Below are 13,992 nucleotides of genomic sequence, written 5' to 3' on the forward strand. Positions count from 1 at the left end.
GCTGAGTGTGGTGGCTGGAGAGGGGTGCGGCTGACGCACGACGGTGTGATGAATGAGTGTGCTGAACACGCGTCGGCACGCGTGAGAACAGATGCGATGATGAAGATGAAGATGAAGATGATGAAGAACGGAAGAACAGCAACAGCTACAACAACAACAACAGCAGCAGAAAAGAAGAAGAAGAAGAAGAAGAAGAACAAAGACAAAAGCCAAGTCGAGAAATTATGAATTTGCCGAAAGCCCAAAGCAGAGGCCGTTGCCTGTTTGGGACTAGCGCATTTTGTGTTGATCGCTTTGGTCTCCACCGCATCGTCCCATCTTCCTCTTCTCTTCTTCCTATACTGTTGTTGAAGTAGTAGTTGTTGTTGTTCTTGTTGTTGTTGTTGTTGAGATTACTGCTGCTCTTGCTCTTCTTCTTCTCCTTCTCTTCTTCTCCTCTTCTTCTCTTCACTTCATCTCATCTCTCATGTCCACCCCACACTCCCCCCGTTTCCTCTCCGACTCGGACTCGGAGACCGACAACTACTTCCACGCCCTCTCCTTCGACAACGACCCCTACGCCGCCCGCGACCAGACATACACCGTCCACCCTGCCCTCCAGCAGTACCCCCCGCGCTCACGCTCCTCCACAAACCACAACAGCTGGCGCTCCTCCTCCTATCCCATCGCCTCCTCTCCGACCAACCCCTCGCCCAGCCCCGCCTCCTCCCGCAACCTCGTCGCCGTCTTTGGCTCGCCTGAAGCTGCTCCGTCTAATCCGCACCGCGTCGATTCTGTTATCTCGCGTCCGAAACGCGATGTCGTGTACAATGAGAAACCTCTCGCGTCGCCCACTGCCTCTGGCTCCTCCTCGACGCGTACCCGCAAGATTATCATTGTCGCAGCAGCTGCTGCCATAATCATCCTTGCCGCCGTGCTCGTCCCTGTTGGTCTTCTCATCATCAAACCTCACTCCTCCTCCTCCTCCTCCTCCTCTTCTTCCTCCTCCTCTTCCTCCTCCCCCTCCTCCTCATCCACCTCCACCTCCTCCTCTCCCTCCTCCACCTCCACCTCCTCCGGCACCCCCTCCTACGCCGTCGGCACCGTCCTCGACGTCTCGACCTGGTACGAGACCACAGACTTCAACACCACCTTCACAAACGACACCGTCGGCGGTCTGCCCATCATCGGTCTCAACTCGTCCTGGGACGACAGCGCGGCCCCGAACGACGACGTGCCCGCTCTGTCTGACAGCTTTGGCTACGACACGCGTCCTATGCGCGGCGTCAACATCGGCGGCTGGCTTATCCTCGAGCCGTTCATCACCCCTTCGTTCTTTGAAAAGTACGATCTCGACGAAGGCATTATTGACGAGTACACGCTTTCTGAGAAACTAGGCGACGATCTGCAGTCCACGATCGAGAAGCACTACGCGACCTTCATCACCGAGTCCACGTTCGCTGACATCGCCGCCGCGGGCCTCGACCATGTCCGCATCCCGTATCCGTACTGGGCCGTCAACAATCTCGACGGCGACCCGTATCTCGAGAAAGTCAGCTGGCGGTACCTCTTGCGCGGCATCGAGTGGGCGCGCAAGTACGGCTTGCGGGTAAACGTCGATCTGCACTCTGTGCCCGGAAACGCAAACGGCTGGAACCACTCTGGTCGGCAGGGCGCGATCAACTGGCTGAACGGCACCGACGGGACCGAGTACGGCGAGCTTACGTTAGAGATGCACGAGAAACTAGCGACGTTCTTTGCGCAGGACCGGTACAAGAACATTGTGACTGTGTACGGGCTCGTGAACGAGCCGAATATGATGACGCTGAATGCCACGACGGTTATCAACTGGACCAAGAAGGCGTACAAGACTGTCCGCGACGCCGGGTTTGAAAACTACATTGTCTTTGGCGATGGGTTTAGAGGCGTGGCGTCGTGGAAGGGGGTTTTTCCTGAGGACGATTATCCGGGGATGGTGCTTGATGTGCATCAGTATCTTATTTTCGACGTAGGCTTGATTGCCATGACGCACTCGGCAAAGATCAACTATATCTGCAACACTGTGAGTTGTCTCTCTGTTTACTTTCTGTCGTGCTATACTAACTCTTGCAGTGGTCGAGCGAGATGAAGGTGTCTGTGGACACGGATACAGGCCACGGTCCGACGTTCGTGGGTGAATGGTCACAGGCCGACACCGACTGTCTGCTCTACCTCAACAACGTCGGCGTCGGTTCGCGCTGGGAAGGCACGATGAACGTAACCGACGTGTCATCCCAAGTCCTAACCGCATCATGCCCAACCACGCCAAACTGCTACTGCAACTACACCAACGTCGCGCCAGAAGACTACGACGACCCGTACAAAGAGTACCTACTAATGAGCGCCGAGGCGCAGATGACTGCGTTCGAAAGCAACGGCGGCTGGGGATTCATGTACTGGACCTGGAAGGCCGAGACCGCGGACGCGACGCAGTGGTCGTATGAGCGCGGGCTGGCGGCGGGGATCTTGCCGGAGCAGGCGAATAAGCGGACGTTCAATTGTTCGGCGACGACGGGGACGCCTGATTTCTTGTCGCTGGGGTTGTTGGAGAGTTATTAGTTGTGCTGTTTATGTGTTTATACTGTTATATGTGTTTATACTATTATAAAGTGTTTGTATTCTATAGTGTAGTTTAGTTTGTTACTTGTAGTTAATGGTATCCAGTTATGCTTATCTCGACTCGACTCGACAGCGACGGGATGACTCAAAAGCCACCCGGGAGCGGTTTTGATTCAGAGTACGAATACGACGGATTACTTCTTCATCTCTTCGTCTCTTTAGTTATATCTACTGTTATATCTATAGTTTTAAGCTATCTATTCATCGCAATAAGAAGACAACACCGCTGCTTTCCCGACTTACCCGGCCTCGAATATCCCGATCCTCCATCGTGTTCCTGTTCTCTTCGCTCCCCGTCTGCTGCTCTCCACGTTCTCTTCCAACTAAACCACACTCTTTTTTCTTTACTTGCTGTTGTGTGTGGTGCGGTTGAAGCACTTGCTCTTTTATATGCGCGGCTGTGTCGAGCATGCCTGGCCCTGCCGACTCGCTCTCGCCTCTGTCCGCCAATAACCACTTCTCACCACCACCCCAGCTCACGCCCGTCACCGCGCTCTTGAATCATCCCTCTGCACTGCACTCTCCACAGCAGCAGCAATACGCAGAAATGGACAACTCCACAGACCCCACCACCGCGCTCCTCCACGCCTCCTCCCCGGCCTCGTCAACATCCACCCCGACATCATCAACAGCCCACCCAAACCGCATCATCCGCCCGCGCAAGTCCCACGTCAAGTCCCGCATGGGCTGCGGCAACTGCAAGCGCAGGCGGATTAAGTGCAACGAGGAAAAACCGCAGTGCTATAATTGCATCAAGCACGGCATCAGGTGCGATTATCTCCAGACGGCCTCGGCGGGTGCGAGTCCGGGAGAGAGCGCGGCGGGGTTTCAGCAGCGGGGGGTGTGTAAAGCGGAATCTGGATCGCCGGTGTCGCCTGCTCCGGTCATTGATACCCATCGCCAACTCCTAGTCCAACAACAGCAGCAGCAGCAACAGCAGCAACAGCAGCAACAACAGCAACAACAACAAGCCGACCTCGCCGACGCCGAGTTCTCAAAACTACACATGGCGCAACTCGAGCTGCTCCACCACTTCCTCACCGTCACCGCACCGACATTCACCGACCGCACCGACGGCGACCTATGGCTGGTCCAGATCCCGCGGATCGCGTTCGGCCACGAGTTTCTCATGTACGCCATCCTCACTATCGCGTCTACCCACATGCGGTTCCTGCAGGAGCGCGCGCGCGAGACTACGAATGGGAGTAATTGTAATGGCAGCACTGTTGCGGGCATGCAGAGATCGGTGTCGACCTCCTCGGCGGAGAAAGAACGCGCTCTGTACTTTGAACGCGCAGAGATCTGGTACCGCCAGCGCGCGCTCGAGACCTTCCGCGCAGCAATCATGGGTCCCCGCGGTCCAGGAAATCTCGAGGCGATGACGGTCGCCGGCAGTTTAATCGCGATCCAGTCGTTTGCTTTCAAAGAGCGCGACGAGAGCGGCAACGTCAAGGAGCCGAATTCGGACGACCTCTCGGCGCTGGTCGATAATGCTGCCGATTTCGTGATTATCTCGATTGATCGCTGGCTGCCGATTTTGCTGGGGATCCGCACGGTCGTGCATGAGATGCAGACGTTGCGCACGGGACTCGATCTGCAGTCGCTGTTTGGGATCGACTTCAACTCGCTCGCGAACGCATCCCCCGGCGGCACGCAGGACGCGCCCGCGCTCGCGAGTCTCGTCGCGCTCACGTCCGAGCGGTGTCGAGCCAGCCAGCTCGAGCTCGACTGCTACCTCCCCGCGATCCACCTGCTTTCCCAACTCGTGACTGCGTTCCGGCACTCGCGCCCGGCCGAGCTGCGCAAGTACGTCTTCACCTGGCCGTTTTTGCTGTCTGAGGAATTCCACCGGCGGCTGCGGGCGCGGGAATCGGTCGCGCTGGTGATCTTTGTGCATTTCCTGGCGGTGGTGTCGTTGCTGGGCGCGTGGTGGCAGGAGGAGCGGGTGAAGGCTGATGTGACTGCGATCTGTCGGCTGTATCTCGGGGCGGAGGAGTGGCGGCCTTGGTTGATGTGGGTGGAGGATGTGGTGCCGTTTACTGTTTTTTGATGATAGATGATGATGCATGTGTATTATATTTTTGGAAGGAGTAGGATGTGTGTTTGAATAATGAATTAATATCTAATATCTACCCACAGTAACTCACGAAGAAGTCTATATATAACAACAGAAAGGCAGTAAAGAATGTGTAAAGTAAGAGCAAGTTTATGACTCGCCGACGCGGATCAGTCCGTACGGCTTGACCAGTTCCGCGACATCCAGCGCCGTCGTCGCAGCAGCAGTGATCGACGTCGTCGTCTCGGACGCAGAATCCTCCTCCACCTCCTGCTCGACATACATCGCGACGGCGGTGACGGTCGTGGTGGCCGTACTCGCCGTCGCGGAGACCGACGCAGAAGAACTCACGTCGGCCGCGAACGCGGACGCCTGGGCTTGTTCGTCGTTCGTACCGCCCACAGGCAAGCCGAGCGCGGCCTCGAGCTGGACGGCGACGTACTCGGCAAACAACTTGTGCACGCCGGAGGTGACGTGGACGGAGTTGATGAAGACGTACTTGCTCGCCGGGTAGGGACAGGCCGTGTACCACGTATCCGCGAACGGCACGCCGGAGATGTAGGCCTGGCAGTACTCGTCCTGGACGTCGAAGCCCAGGGTTTTGTAGTTTGAGACGACGTAGTCGAGAACCGGGTACATGTCCACGACCGCGAGCGCGACGCCGTCGCCTGCGTGGTTGGAGGCGAAGCGGCGCGCGTGGGAGGTCAGCAGGAGGTTATACTCCTCGATCGCGGCCTTTGCGACCGCGCGCTGCGCCGCGGTCAGGTTCGGTTTCCGGTCGAGCGCGGGGACGGTCATGATGACGAACCGGCGGAGGCCGGAGGCGTACAGGGTCTCGACCGCGGACCAGTACGAGACCATCATCGACGCGTAGAGAGAGACGCGCGAGGCCGAGGTTGGGTGGGATTGGTACGTCGTCAGGACGTCGTTGATGCCGAACCAGATGGTTGCGGTGGTGGAGTCTGGGTCCCAGGAGACGTATTGGGTGTTGCTGTTTTCCGCGCCGACGCGGCCGGGGGCGAGGTAGGGCAGGAAAGTGTTTGACACCTGGAGCACGAAGGAGTCGTATTTCTCGCGGACGTAGGTGACGTTGTTGTCGATCGTCGCGCCCGCGACGGCGAGGTTGTAGAATATGTAGGACGACGAGTTGAAGTCTGCGCCGAGGTACTTGAGCCAGTTGATGCCGTTGGTCGCGTAGCTGCTGTCGAACGACGGGTTGCCGAACGGGTTGTTGGACGAGGGCAGTGTCGAGTGGATCGAGAACGCGGTCGAGGTGTAGGAGTCGCCGCTGCAGTCACGTCAGTCAGAGTCGAGAGGAAGAGAGAGGAGGAGAGACGTACAAGTTGAAGAAGGTCTGATCCGCGAGTCCACAGGCGATAAAAGAGAGGAAGACGCTGACGAGCGCAGTTTTAGAGAAAGACGTGGTCGGGTTCATTATGCCGCTGCTGCTGCTGCTGCTGCTGCTGCTGTTGATACTGATATATATATGATCCCGTAAATAAGCCCAACACAATAACGAGCGAAGAGTCGGCTTCCAACAAAAAAAAACGAGCAACAGCAAAGAATAAAAGCACGCAGAATAAAAGCCGACAGTGAAAAAAAGGAGCGTGTGTGGAATCAAAAAGATGAAAATGAAAGGGAAGGTGGTGATATAGAATGATGCGTGTGCTGGAGCACTGGGTCCCTTGGCTGCTGCTGTTCTGGCACTGGCGCTAGATTCCGTTTTCTTTTTTGACGCCGGTTGACAGCGACAGGGACAGTAAGCTTTTCTTCTCTTTTTCTTTTCTTTTTCCCTTTTTCTTTTGCTTTGGTTTAGATGGCTGGGTGCTGCGGCAGAGACGCGGTGGTGGATACCAATCCAGCCCAGCAGCAGGATATTTCCATTTCAGGTAATTCCCACCACCTCCCTCCTCTCCCACCCTCTTCCACCACCACCCACCCCGCCAAGCCTCGCCTCGCCACTCTCTTTACTTCCAACTCGTCACGTACACAAAAATACTCCCCACTCGCGCCGTAGAACAGGGCCGTCTGAGCGGTGGACTCGGTAGCGAGCAAAGGATAAGGTTCGCATGTCACATTTCGGCTGCATATCGTCACCTTAAACCCTGTCTTCACACCTCCTGCTGTTGGTCCTGCTTCTGCTTCTTTCTCTGGTCTGCTTCTGCTTCTTCTCTGGTCTACTACTAGCTGTCCACTGATTGCTGTTGATGACATGTATTATCTATCTCTAAACCTTCTCAACCCTCCTCGAACGTAACTGCTCCGGCCTCTTGTAAATCGAATCCATAACCTTGACGACGTCCGTCATCTCCTTCACGTCATGCACCCGCAAAATATCCGCCCCTCCAACAATCGACGCCGCCACCGCCGCGCCCGTCCCAAACACCCGGTCGCTCGCCTTCGCCGCCCCCGTGATCCGCCCGATAAACGCCTTCCGACTCGGCCCGACCAGCCACGGCAACCCTTCGAACCCGCGCCGCGACCGCATCAGGTACGCCAGCTCCCGCAGCACCGTCAGGTTCTGCTCCTGCGTCTTGGCGAACCCGAGCCCCGGGTCGAGAATCATGTTCCACCGCTTCACGCCCGCGTCCTCGGCCGCCCGCACCTGCCGCGCAAGCTCGGCCGCGACGCCTTCGACCACGTCGTCGCCGTCGTAGGTCGTCAGACTCGTCATCGTCTGCGGCGTGCCGCGCATGTGCATCAGGATTATCGGCACGTCGAGCGCAGCCGCGGTCGCGAGCATGTCCGCGTCGAGCGCGCCGGCTGACACGTCGTTGATGATGTCTGCGCCGGCCTCGATCGCCGCGCGCGCGACAGACGCGTAGAAGGTGTCGACGGAGATAATTGTGTTTACAAACTCCGGCTGCTCGCGCAGGAGTTTGATCGCGGGGACCACGCGCGCGGCCTCGACCTCCGGACCGGGGTCGACGGACTTTGGGTTCGTGCTCTGTCCGCCAATGTCGATGATCATGTCCGGGTTGGCAGCCACGAACTCGCGCGCGGACGCGAGCATCGAGTCTGGTGCCTCGTTCTTGCCGCCGTCGGAGAACGAGTCCGGCGTGATGTTGAGGATGCCCATGACGTACGTCGGCGTGCGGACGTGGTGCACGGTGTCAAACAGCATCTGCTTTGACGAGCCGCGGAAGGTCTTGAGCGGCACGACGGAGTACATTTCCGAGACAAAAGTCGCGGGAGGACAGAGATGCTCAAAGTGCTCGGCGATCGTCTTCATCGTGACCGGGTGGACGTACTCCGGCGCGATCTCGACGAGCGGGCGGAGGACGAACTCGCGCTCGAGCATGCTGAGATGCGGGATCGAGAGCACGGCGCCGTCGCGCATGACGATGTCGTCGTAGAGCTCGATGTCGATGTCGATCGTGCGCGGGCCCTTGTCGATCAGCTTTACGCGGCCGAGCGCGTTCTTTTCAACGTCCTGCACCGCGCGGAGGAGGTCGTGCGGCGAGAGCGTGGTCGAGACTTTACACACCGCGTTCAGGAACCGGGGTTGGTTCTCGACGTACATCGGCGCGGTCTCGTACATGGAGGATGTACGCAGGACTTTAATGCCGCGTTTCTCGAGCTCGTCGAGCGCGGCGGAGAGTAGGGCGGCGCTGTCGCCTAGGTTACTCCCCAGACCGAGGTACGCGATGTGGGAGGTGGGGTCGACGGAGGAGAAGCGCGCGGCCTCGGTCGAGTAGAAGCGTTTCGTGCGGGTGATTGAGACCGAGGGACCGGACGCGAAGGCGATCGCGCGGGGTTTGAGGGCGCGGACGGAGGCGGAGCTGAGGGCGTGGTCGACGCAGAGGTAGCGGGTGAGGGCGGAGACGAGGGCCTCGATTGTTAGATATGCGGAGGCTTCAATTTGCTGTCCTGCTGTTAGAAAGAGAATAAAAAGAAGGAACAAGTAAGACGGACCTCAACTAGACCATCTGCAATCTTGACAATGTCAATCTCAGCAGGCTCATCTGTCCTCATATCAACACTGACGACAACCTCCTGCTTCTCAAGCCTTTCCCACGGGTTGACGCCAATGACGGTATACACGCGCAAATTCTCAATGAACGCAAACTCATCAACCTCTTTTGTAACCGGCGCGGAGCCGTACGGCGTGTAGCGGTGCTTGACGACCTGCCATCCCGCTGCGTCGGCGCGGAGCAGTTTCTTTGGAAACGCGAGGCGCGCAGAGACGTGTTCTGCGCCGACGCCGAACGCAGAGTCGACGACCTCGTGCGCGAGCGCGCGGCCGGTGCCTTGCTGGGCGGGAGTGAAGTCAGGCGCGGGCGAGGCCTCGACGGCGGAGGTGATGGCTTTGGTGAGGATGCCGTAGTGCACGGATTCGGAGACGAGGTCGGAGATGCCAGCGAGGGCGACGGGGGCGCGGACGGCGCAGTCGATGAGGACGGGTTGCGGGCGGGGAGCGCGGTGCCAGGTGTCGTGGCCTGCTTTGAGGGTGGTGAGGGCGAGGCCCTGGACGGAGATGGAGTCGGGGGGGAGGAGGGGAGGGGCGGACATGGGGAGGTGGGAAGGGAGTGGGCGGAGGAGCGAGGGAGCGAGGGAGAGAGCAGGACGGGGAAGGATGGAGGAGAAGAGAGCCGGGCGCATGAGCTCTTGCTCTGAGGGTCTTGCTCGTGGATTGATGAGCGGAGAGAGAAGATATAGCAGAGAGCAGAGAGCAGAGAGCAGAAGAAGAGCAGATAAGAATCAAATGTCGAGAAGTTTTTGGATGCGGCGGGGAGGTCTTTGCTCTGCGCTGCTCTGCTCGTCTTCTGTCTGCTCTCGGGCCGAGCGAGTATTTAGATTGTGCTTGTACGTCTACGGGATTGTTTAGTTGTGGATGTAATTGCTGTAATTGCTGTAATTGTTGTAATTGCTGTAATTGTGAATGTTGTGGTAGTTAGTTGTATAGTAGTCATGTATTGTGGTAGATAAACGATAAGATGCTCACAACCACATCTAAACACCATCCTCTCTTTCTTCGATATCAATTGACAGTATCAGCAGTATCATCATTCTTTACTTCAATTGTATCCTTATTCTTCTTATCCTCAATCTTCTTCCTCTTCTTCTTCTGCTATTATTTACTCATCCTCACCTATCCTCCATCGCCGCGGCAAGTGCGGCCCATCGATCTTCACTTCCCTCTTCACCACCACCACCACCACCACCACCACACCCTCCACCTCTCCCCAACCACACCAAACCCACGAATGAGTCTGCTAGACTACATCCTCACCCTCCCGCAATTCACAGACTCCAGACTCCCTTCTCTCTTCAGCGACTTCCGCCGTCTCAAAGAGTCCAACCCCGATGGCTACCAGGCAAACATCACCGCCTGGAAAACCGCGCTCGTGAGCGCTTTGCGTCGGAGTACCCGCTCTCCTGATCCTGATTCTTCTTCTACTGCTACTACTACTACTACTACTACTACAGATAGTGTGCTGGTGCTGCACTCCGGCGCCACCCTCCTCGCCGCACTCACGTCCCCCACGCACGGCCACCCGCTCGCCCTCTCCGCCGTCTTTGAAGACCAAACCGCGCAGCACCGCTTCGTCCCGCTCGCCACCTTCCTCGCCCAGCAAACAAGCATCTACAAAGACTCCCAGTGGAAACTCGTCAAGCTCGGCGCCTCGCTCGCGCGCTGGGCGGTCAGGGATACGCGGGTGGGCGAGTACTACGACGCGGTGGTGGCGTGGCGGCGGAGGGAGGGGTTGGCTGAGGAGGAGTATGTTGTGCTTGAGAACGTGGAGGACGCGGCGCGGGTGCTGGTCGCGAGGGTGAAAGCGAGGGCGGGGGCGGGGAGGTTTGCGGGGGTGTATTCTGTTGAGGTGTTGAAGGAGCTGTTTTCGAGTGATCCGTTTGGGAAGATGGAGGAGGAGGAGGAGGATGATGAGGAGTTGGTGGGTGGGAAGATCGTCAAGAGGAAGAAGACTGGGCCGGTGTTGTCGGATCAGGACTGGACGGTGTTGATACGGCATATTACAAGAGATATGCAGCAGGCAACGACATCACCCTCTGGATCTGTACGTTCTCTCCTCTTTCAACTACACATCTCACTGCTAACATCTACGCAGATCATCAAATTCAAGCTCGCGGCATCGACTCTCACCCCCCTGACCGAAGAAGAACAGACCGTAGCGCAACTCCGCGCGATGGTGCACCACCTCAGCACCCGCATCGCCTCCCAACACCAGCTCTCCCTCTCCTCCCGGCAAAAGTCCACATCCCTAATCTCCACGCGCCCGCAGACCGCGCACACGAAACAGCTCGCGCTGACGCAGCTCAAGACGGCGAAGATGGCGGAGGCCACCGTGCGCAAGACGATGGAGTACCGGATGCAGCTCGAGGCTCTTATAAGCTCGATCGAGGCCGCGCATGATAATCTTGAGATGACGAGGATTATGCGGAGTAGTCTGCCTGTCTTGCGGGATCTGAATAAACGCGCGGGAGGGGCGGAGAAGGTGGCGGATTTGGTGGAGCAGATTGAGAGTGAGGTCGAGGAGACGAAGGAGGTGGGGAGGATTATCAGCGAGACGACGGTCGAGGATGTGGATGAGGATGATATCGAGGCGGAGTATGCGCGTTTGCTTGAGGAGGAAAGTAGTCAGAGCAGGCGGGACGACAAGAAGAAGGAGGAGGAGAATGAGGACGAGCTTGCGGATATGCTGTCGAAAGCGAGTTTGGCTGATGTCCCGGATCTCGAGGATAAGAAGGTAGAGCCAGAGAAGATGACTGTTTGATTACAGAGCGCCTGATACATAATACAGTACAGTCAGAGCAGGCGGATTTATATACAGAACGGTTTTATTCGTAATATAGTACACAACGCCAATCTATAATCCAGATAAAGAAAAACACATGCTACTCCGCCGCCTTGTCAGACTCCAGCTCAGCTTCTCCCTCCACCTCGGCCTTCGCCTCAGCCCTCTTTGGCAGATTCCTCCTCGCCTGCGCAATCAGCTCCCTAAAATCCCCCTTATGCTTCACCCCCCACTCCTCCAACCCCTCCGCCGACACCCTCGACCCCGCCGGAAACCTATCCAAGCTCTCCTCCCACGCCGCCAACTCCCTCAGCAACTGCGTCTTTGCGCGCGGCACCGAGCGATCGACGTTTGCGTTCCAGATCGAGACCCATTCGGAGTGTCGCGCTTGGAGGGCTTGTTTGTTGCCGTGCGAGGGGATCTTGAGGTCTTGCAGCTTTTGACGGAGTTTGGGCTCTGAGAGCATGCTGTATTGGATCTTTGGGAGGCGTTTTTGGTGGGGTGGGGTCGTGCTGCTGCTTGCGAGGAGGGTTTTTGGTTTTGTTGATGTGCTGGAGGAGGGGGTGGTGGAGGAGGAGGAGGAGGTGTTGGCTTTGAGGGAGAGACAGGAGTCGATGTGGCGGGTGACTTGTTTGACTGTCATCCGTTTGTCGCAAACAGGACAGGGTACGAGGCCATCTAGACACAGTATATCAGCGGACGTACTATGTAAATGAAAAAAAAAAAAGAGAAAAGACACACCGTCGTCGTCGTCGAGGTTGACGTAGGCTCCGTCGGTTGTGGGTTCTGGTGACGGTGGGATTTCTTGATATGAGCTGGTGATGGTTAGTAGAGAAGTAGATGAGGAAGTAGAGACGACGTACGCTGTCGGTCGGGCTCTTGTTGATCTTCGAACTTCTGCTGCTGCTGATGATGCTGCTTCACTCCTCTTCTCATCCTGATCATCAACTCTCGCCCTCTTCCTCCCCTTCCCCCCCTCCCTCGCAACGCTCAACAACCCCTCCCTCGCACCCGCTCTAAACCACCCCACAACCTCCTCAACAACCTGATTCCTCCTCAACTTGACCTCCGTCACCGCCGCCCTGCAAATCGGACAGCACGGATGCTCCGAGGCCGGCGTCGCCGCGATGCATTTCCGGATACACAGCGAGCAGAACGAGTGCGCGCACTCCGTCACCATCGGCGCGGTGTACAGGTCCCGGCAGATGCGGCAGCGTAGGAGGGCGTCGAGGGTAGAAAGAGAGGAGAGGGGGGTCGAGAGCCAGTCTGAGGGGTCGGTTATGTCTGCGTCCATTGTGTGGTGAAGAGAGGTGTGGTGAAGGACGAGGACGCGCTCGAGGACGCGTGGCGGTAAACTTTTATTTCCTGTTTTGTGGTGTGTGTTTTGTGGATTATTTACAAACATACATTAAACATACAACTATTTACTATATTACAACATTACAACAGATATACAACCTCACCTACAACAACAACAAACAAATAAACAAACAAACAATGATATCGTAATAAATCCAGACATTTCGAGACGTCAACTCAACACAACAACACAACACAACAAAGACTAGACAATTTTGACAACGACGACTCCATGATATAACAAACAAACACCATATATGTACACACATATACAAAACACCCGCACTCTCAACTACACCTCACAGCTCGGCGAAAAACATAAACGGTCCTTCCACCGCGTTCGTCGTCGACGGATCACTGCCGTCTCGCCACCTTCCCAACATGATCTTCGGGCCTGGGATATACACGCCGTTATACTCCCACACCACGCCCTCGCCGTCGTCCGAGCCGCTGTCAGAGTCGGACTGGATATACTCCTTCCGCATGCCGAACCGCGCAAAGCCAGGTAGGCCGTAGCACGGGTCCAGAGGGGTGAGGGTAGAGTACGTGATGTAGTCGTAGCGGTCGCGGCCGCGGCCGACGAACGAGACCGGGCCGTGGATCGGCGGGAGATCGGCTTGCATGATTTGCATGCCGTCGAATTGGTCGACGATCTTGGCGGAGGACGCGGGCGCGGCGGTGGTCGATTGGGGAATCGAGGGGTGGCGCGCGCCGCGGGCGCCGCCGTGGGGGCGGGTGTAGGCGGGAGGGGAGGATGGTGAGGCGGCGGCGGGGTCGGGCATGGCGGAGGAGGAGGTGGAGGTGGTAGTAGTAGTAGTAGTTGTGGTAGTTGTAGAAGGGGAAGGGGAAGAGGAAGAGGAGGTGTATCCCGGGAGCGAAGCGGTGGCAGCTTTGAAGCGCGGGTCCGGCATCGCAGTGGTGCTCTTTGGATCCTGCGTCGCAGCCAGAGCACCAGAAGTTCTTCTCAACACATCAAAGTCCCAGAACGCAAGGTATCCATACAACCCGGTCCAGTCCTTAGGAAAGTCAAAGGTGTCGCCATCCTTAAACTTATAGTCTGCAGGCTCGGGCGGGGTGTTGAAGAAAGGGAGGAGACCCTCGCGCACGGCAGCGGTGTGCTCAGAGTGGTAGACGAAAAAGTTGATGATTGAGATGAGGACGTCGAAGCGCGGGACGACAGAG

At 57.2% G+C, this 13,992-nt stretch overlaps 7 protein-coding genes across 7 annotated transcripts; 3 read left to right on the plus strand and 4 right to left on the minus strand.

Annotated features, from left to right (window-relative positions):
- The first annotated feature begins 217 nt into the window (after window positions 1-217).
- BZA70DRAFT_123768 (glycoside hydrolase superfamily) lies at window positions 218-2,766 on the plus strand. The gene is made up of 2 exons (XM_064909521.1): window positions 218-2,041; window positions 2,092-2,766. Exons 1-2 carry the CDS (start codon window positions 467-469, stop codon window positions 2,575-2,577), a joined length of 2,061 nt encoding a protein of 686 aa, XP_064769133.1. The 5' UTR covers window positions 218-466; the 3' UTR covers window positions 2,578-2,766.
- A 5-nt stretch (window positions 2,767-2,771) lies between these two features.
- Window positions 2,772-4,757, plus strand: BZA70DRAFT_123822 (uncharacterized protein). Its single transcript, XM_064909523.1, has one exon. The coding sequence runs from the start codon at window positions 3,047-3,049 to the stop codon at window positions 4,685-4,687; it is 1,641 nt and encodes a 546-aa protein (XP_064769134.1). The 5' UTR covers window positions 2,772-3,046; the 3' UTR covers window positions 4,688-4,757.
- A 12-nt stretch (window positions 4,758-4,769) lies between these two features.
- Window positions 4,770-6,349, minus strand: BZA70DRAFT_275688 (uncharacterized protein). Its single transcript, XM_064912193.1, has 2 exons — window positions 6,034-6,349; window positions 4,770-5,981 (listed from the first exon to the last, which is right to left on the minus strand). Exons 1-2 carry the CDS (start codon window positions 6,126-6,128, stop codon window positions 4,844-4,846), a joined length of 1,233 nt encoding a protein of 410 aa, XP_064769135.1. The 5' UTR covers window positions 6,129-6,349; the 3' UTR covers window positions 4,770-4,843.
- A 571-nt stretch (window positions 6,350-6,920) lies between these two features.
- BZA70DRAFT_266439 (Dihydropteroate synthase-like protein) lies at window positions 6,921-9,205 on the minus strand (the record flags this gene model as incomplete). The annotated part of the gene is made up of 2 exons (XM_064911028.1): window positions 6,921-8,558; window positions 8,609-9,205. 2 exons carry the CDS (start codon window positions 9,203-9,205, stop codon window positions 6,921-6,923), a joined length of 2,235 nt encoding a protein of 744 aa, XP_064769136.1.
- A 445-nt stretch (window positions 9,206-9,650) lies between these two features.
- Window positions 9,651-11,510, plus strand: BZA70DRAFT_294408 (uncharacterized protein). The gene is made up of 2 exons (XM_064914442.1): window positions 9,651-10,713; window positions 10,765-11,510. Exons 1-2 carry the CDS (start codon window positions 9,901-9,903, stop codon window positions 11,428-11,430), a joined length of 1,479 nt encoding a protein of 492 aa, XP_064769137.1. The 5' UTR covers window positions 9,651-9,900; the 3' UTR covers window positions 11,431-11,510.
- On the minus strand, window positions 11,511-12,832 carry BZA70DRAFT_275695 (uncharacterized protein). Its single transcript, XM_064912194.1, has 2 exons — window positions 12,193-12,832; window positions 11,511-12,129 (listed from the first exon to the last, which is right to left on the minus strand). The coding sequence occupies exons 1-2, from the start codon at window positions 12,743-12,745 to the stop codon at window positions 11,552-11,554; spliced, it is 1,131 nt and encodes a 376-aa protein (XP_064769138.1). The 5' UTR covers window positions 12,746-12,832; the 3' UTR covers window positions 11,511-11,551.
- BZA70DRAFT_275696 (uncharacterized protein) lies at window positions 12,833-13,733 on the minus strand. Its single transcript, XM_064912195.1, has one exon. The coding sequence runs from the start codon at window positions 13,719-13,721 to the stop codon at window positions 13,110-13,112; it is 612 nt and encodes a 203-aa protein (XP_064769139.1). The 5' UTR covers window positions 13,722-13,733; the 3' UTR covers window positions 12,833-13,109.
- Window positions 13,734-13,992: the final 259 nt, after the last annotated feature.

The sequence above is a fragment of the Myxozyma melibiosi genome (assembly GCF_037950935.1).
Source record: "Myxozyma melibiosi strain Phaff 52-87 chromosome Unknown BZA70scaffold_3, whole genome shotgun sequence".
Taxonomy (NCBI): Eukaryota; Fungi; Ascomycota; class Lipomycetes; order Lipomycetales; family Lipomycetaceae; genus Myxozyma; species Myxozyma melibiosi.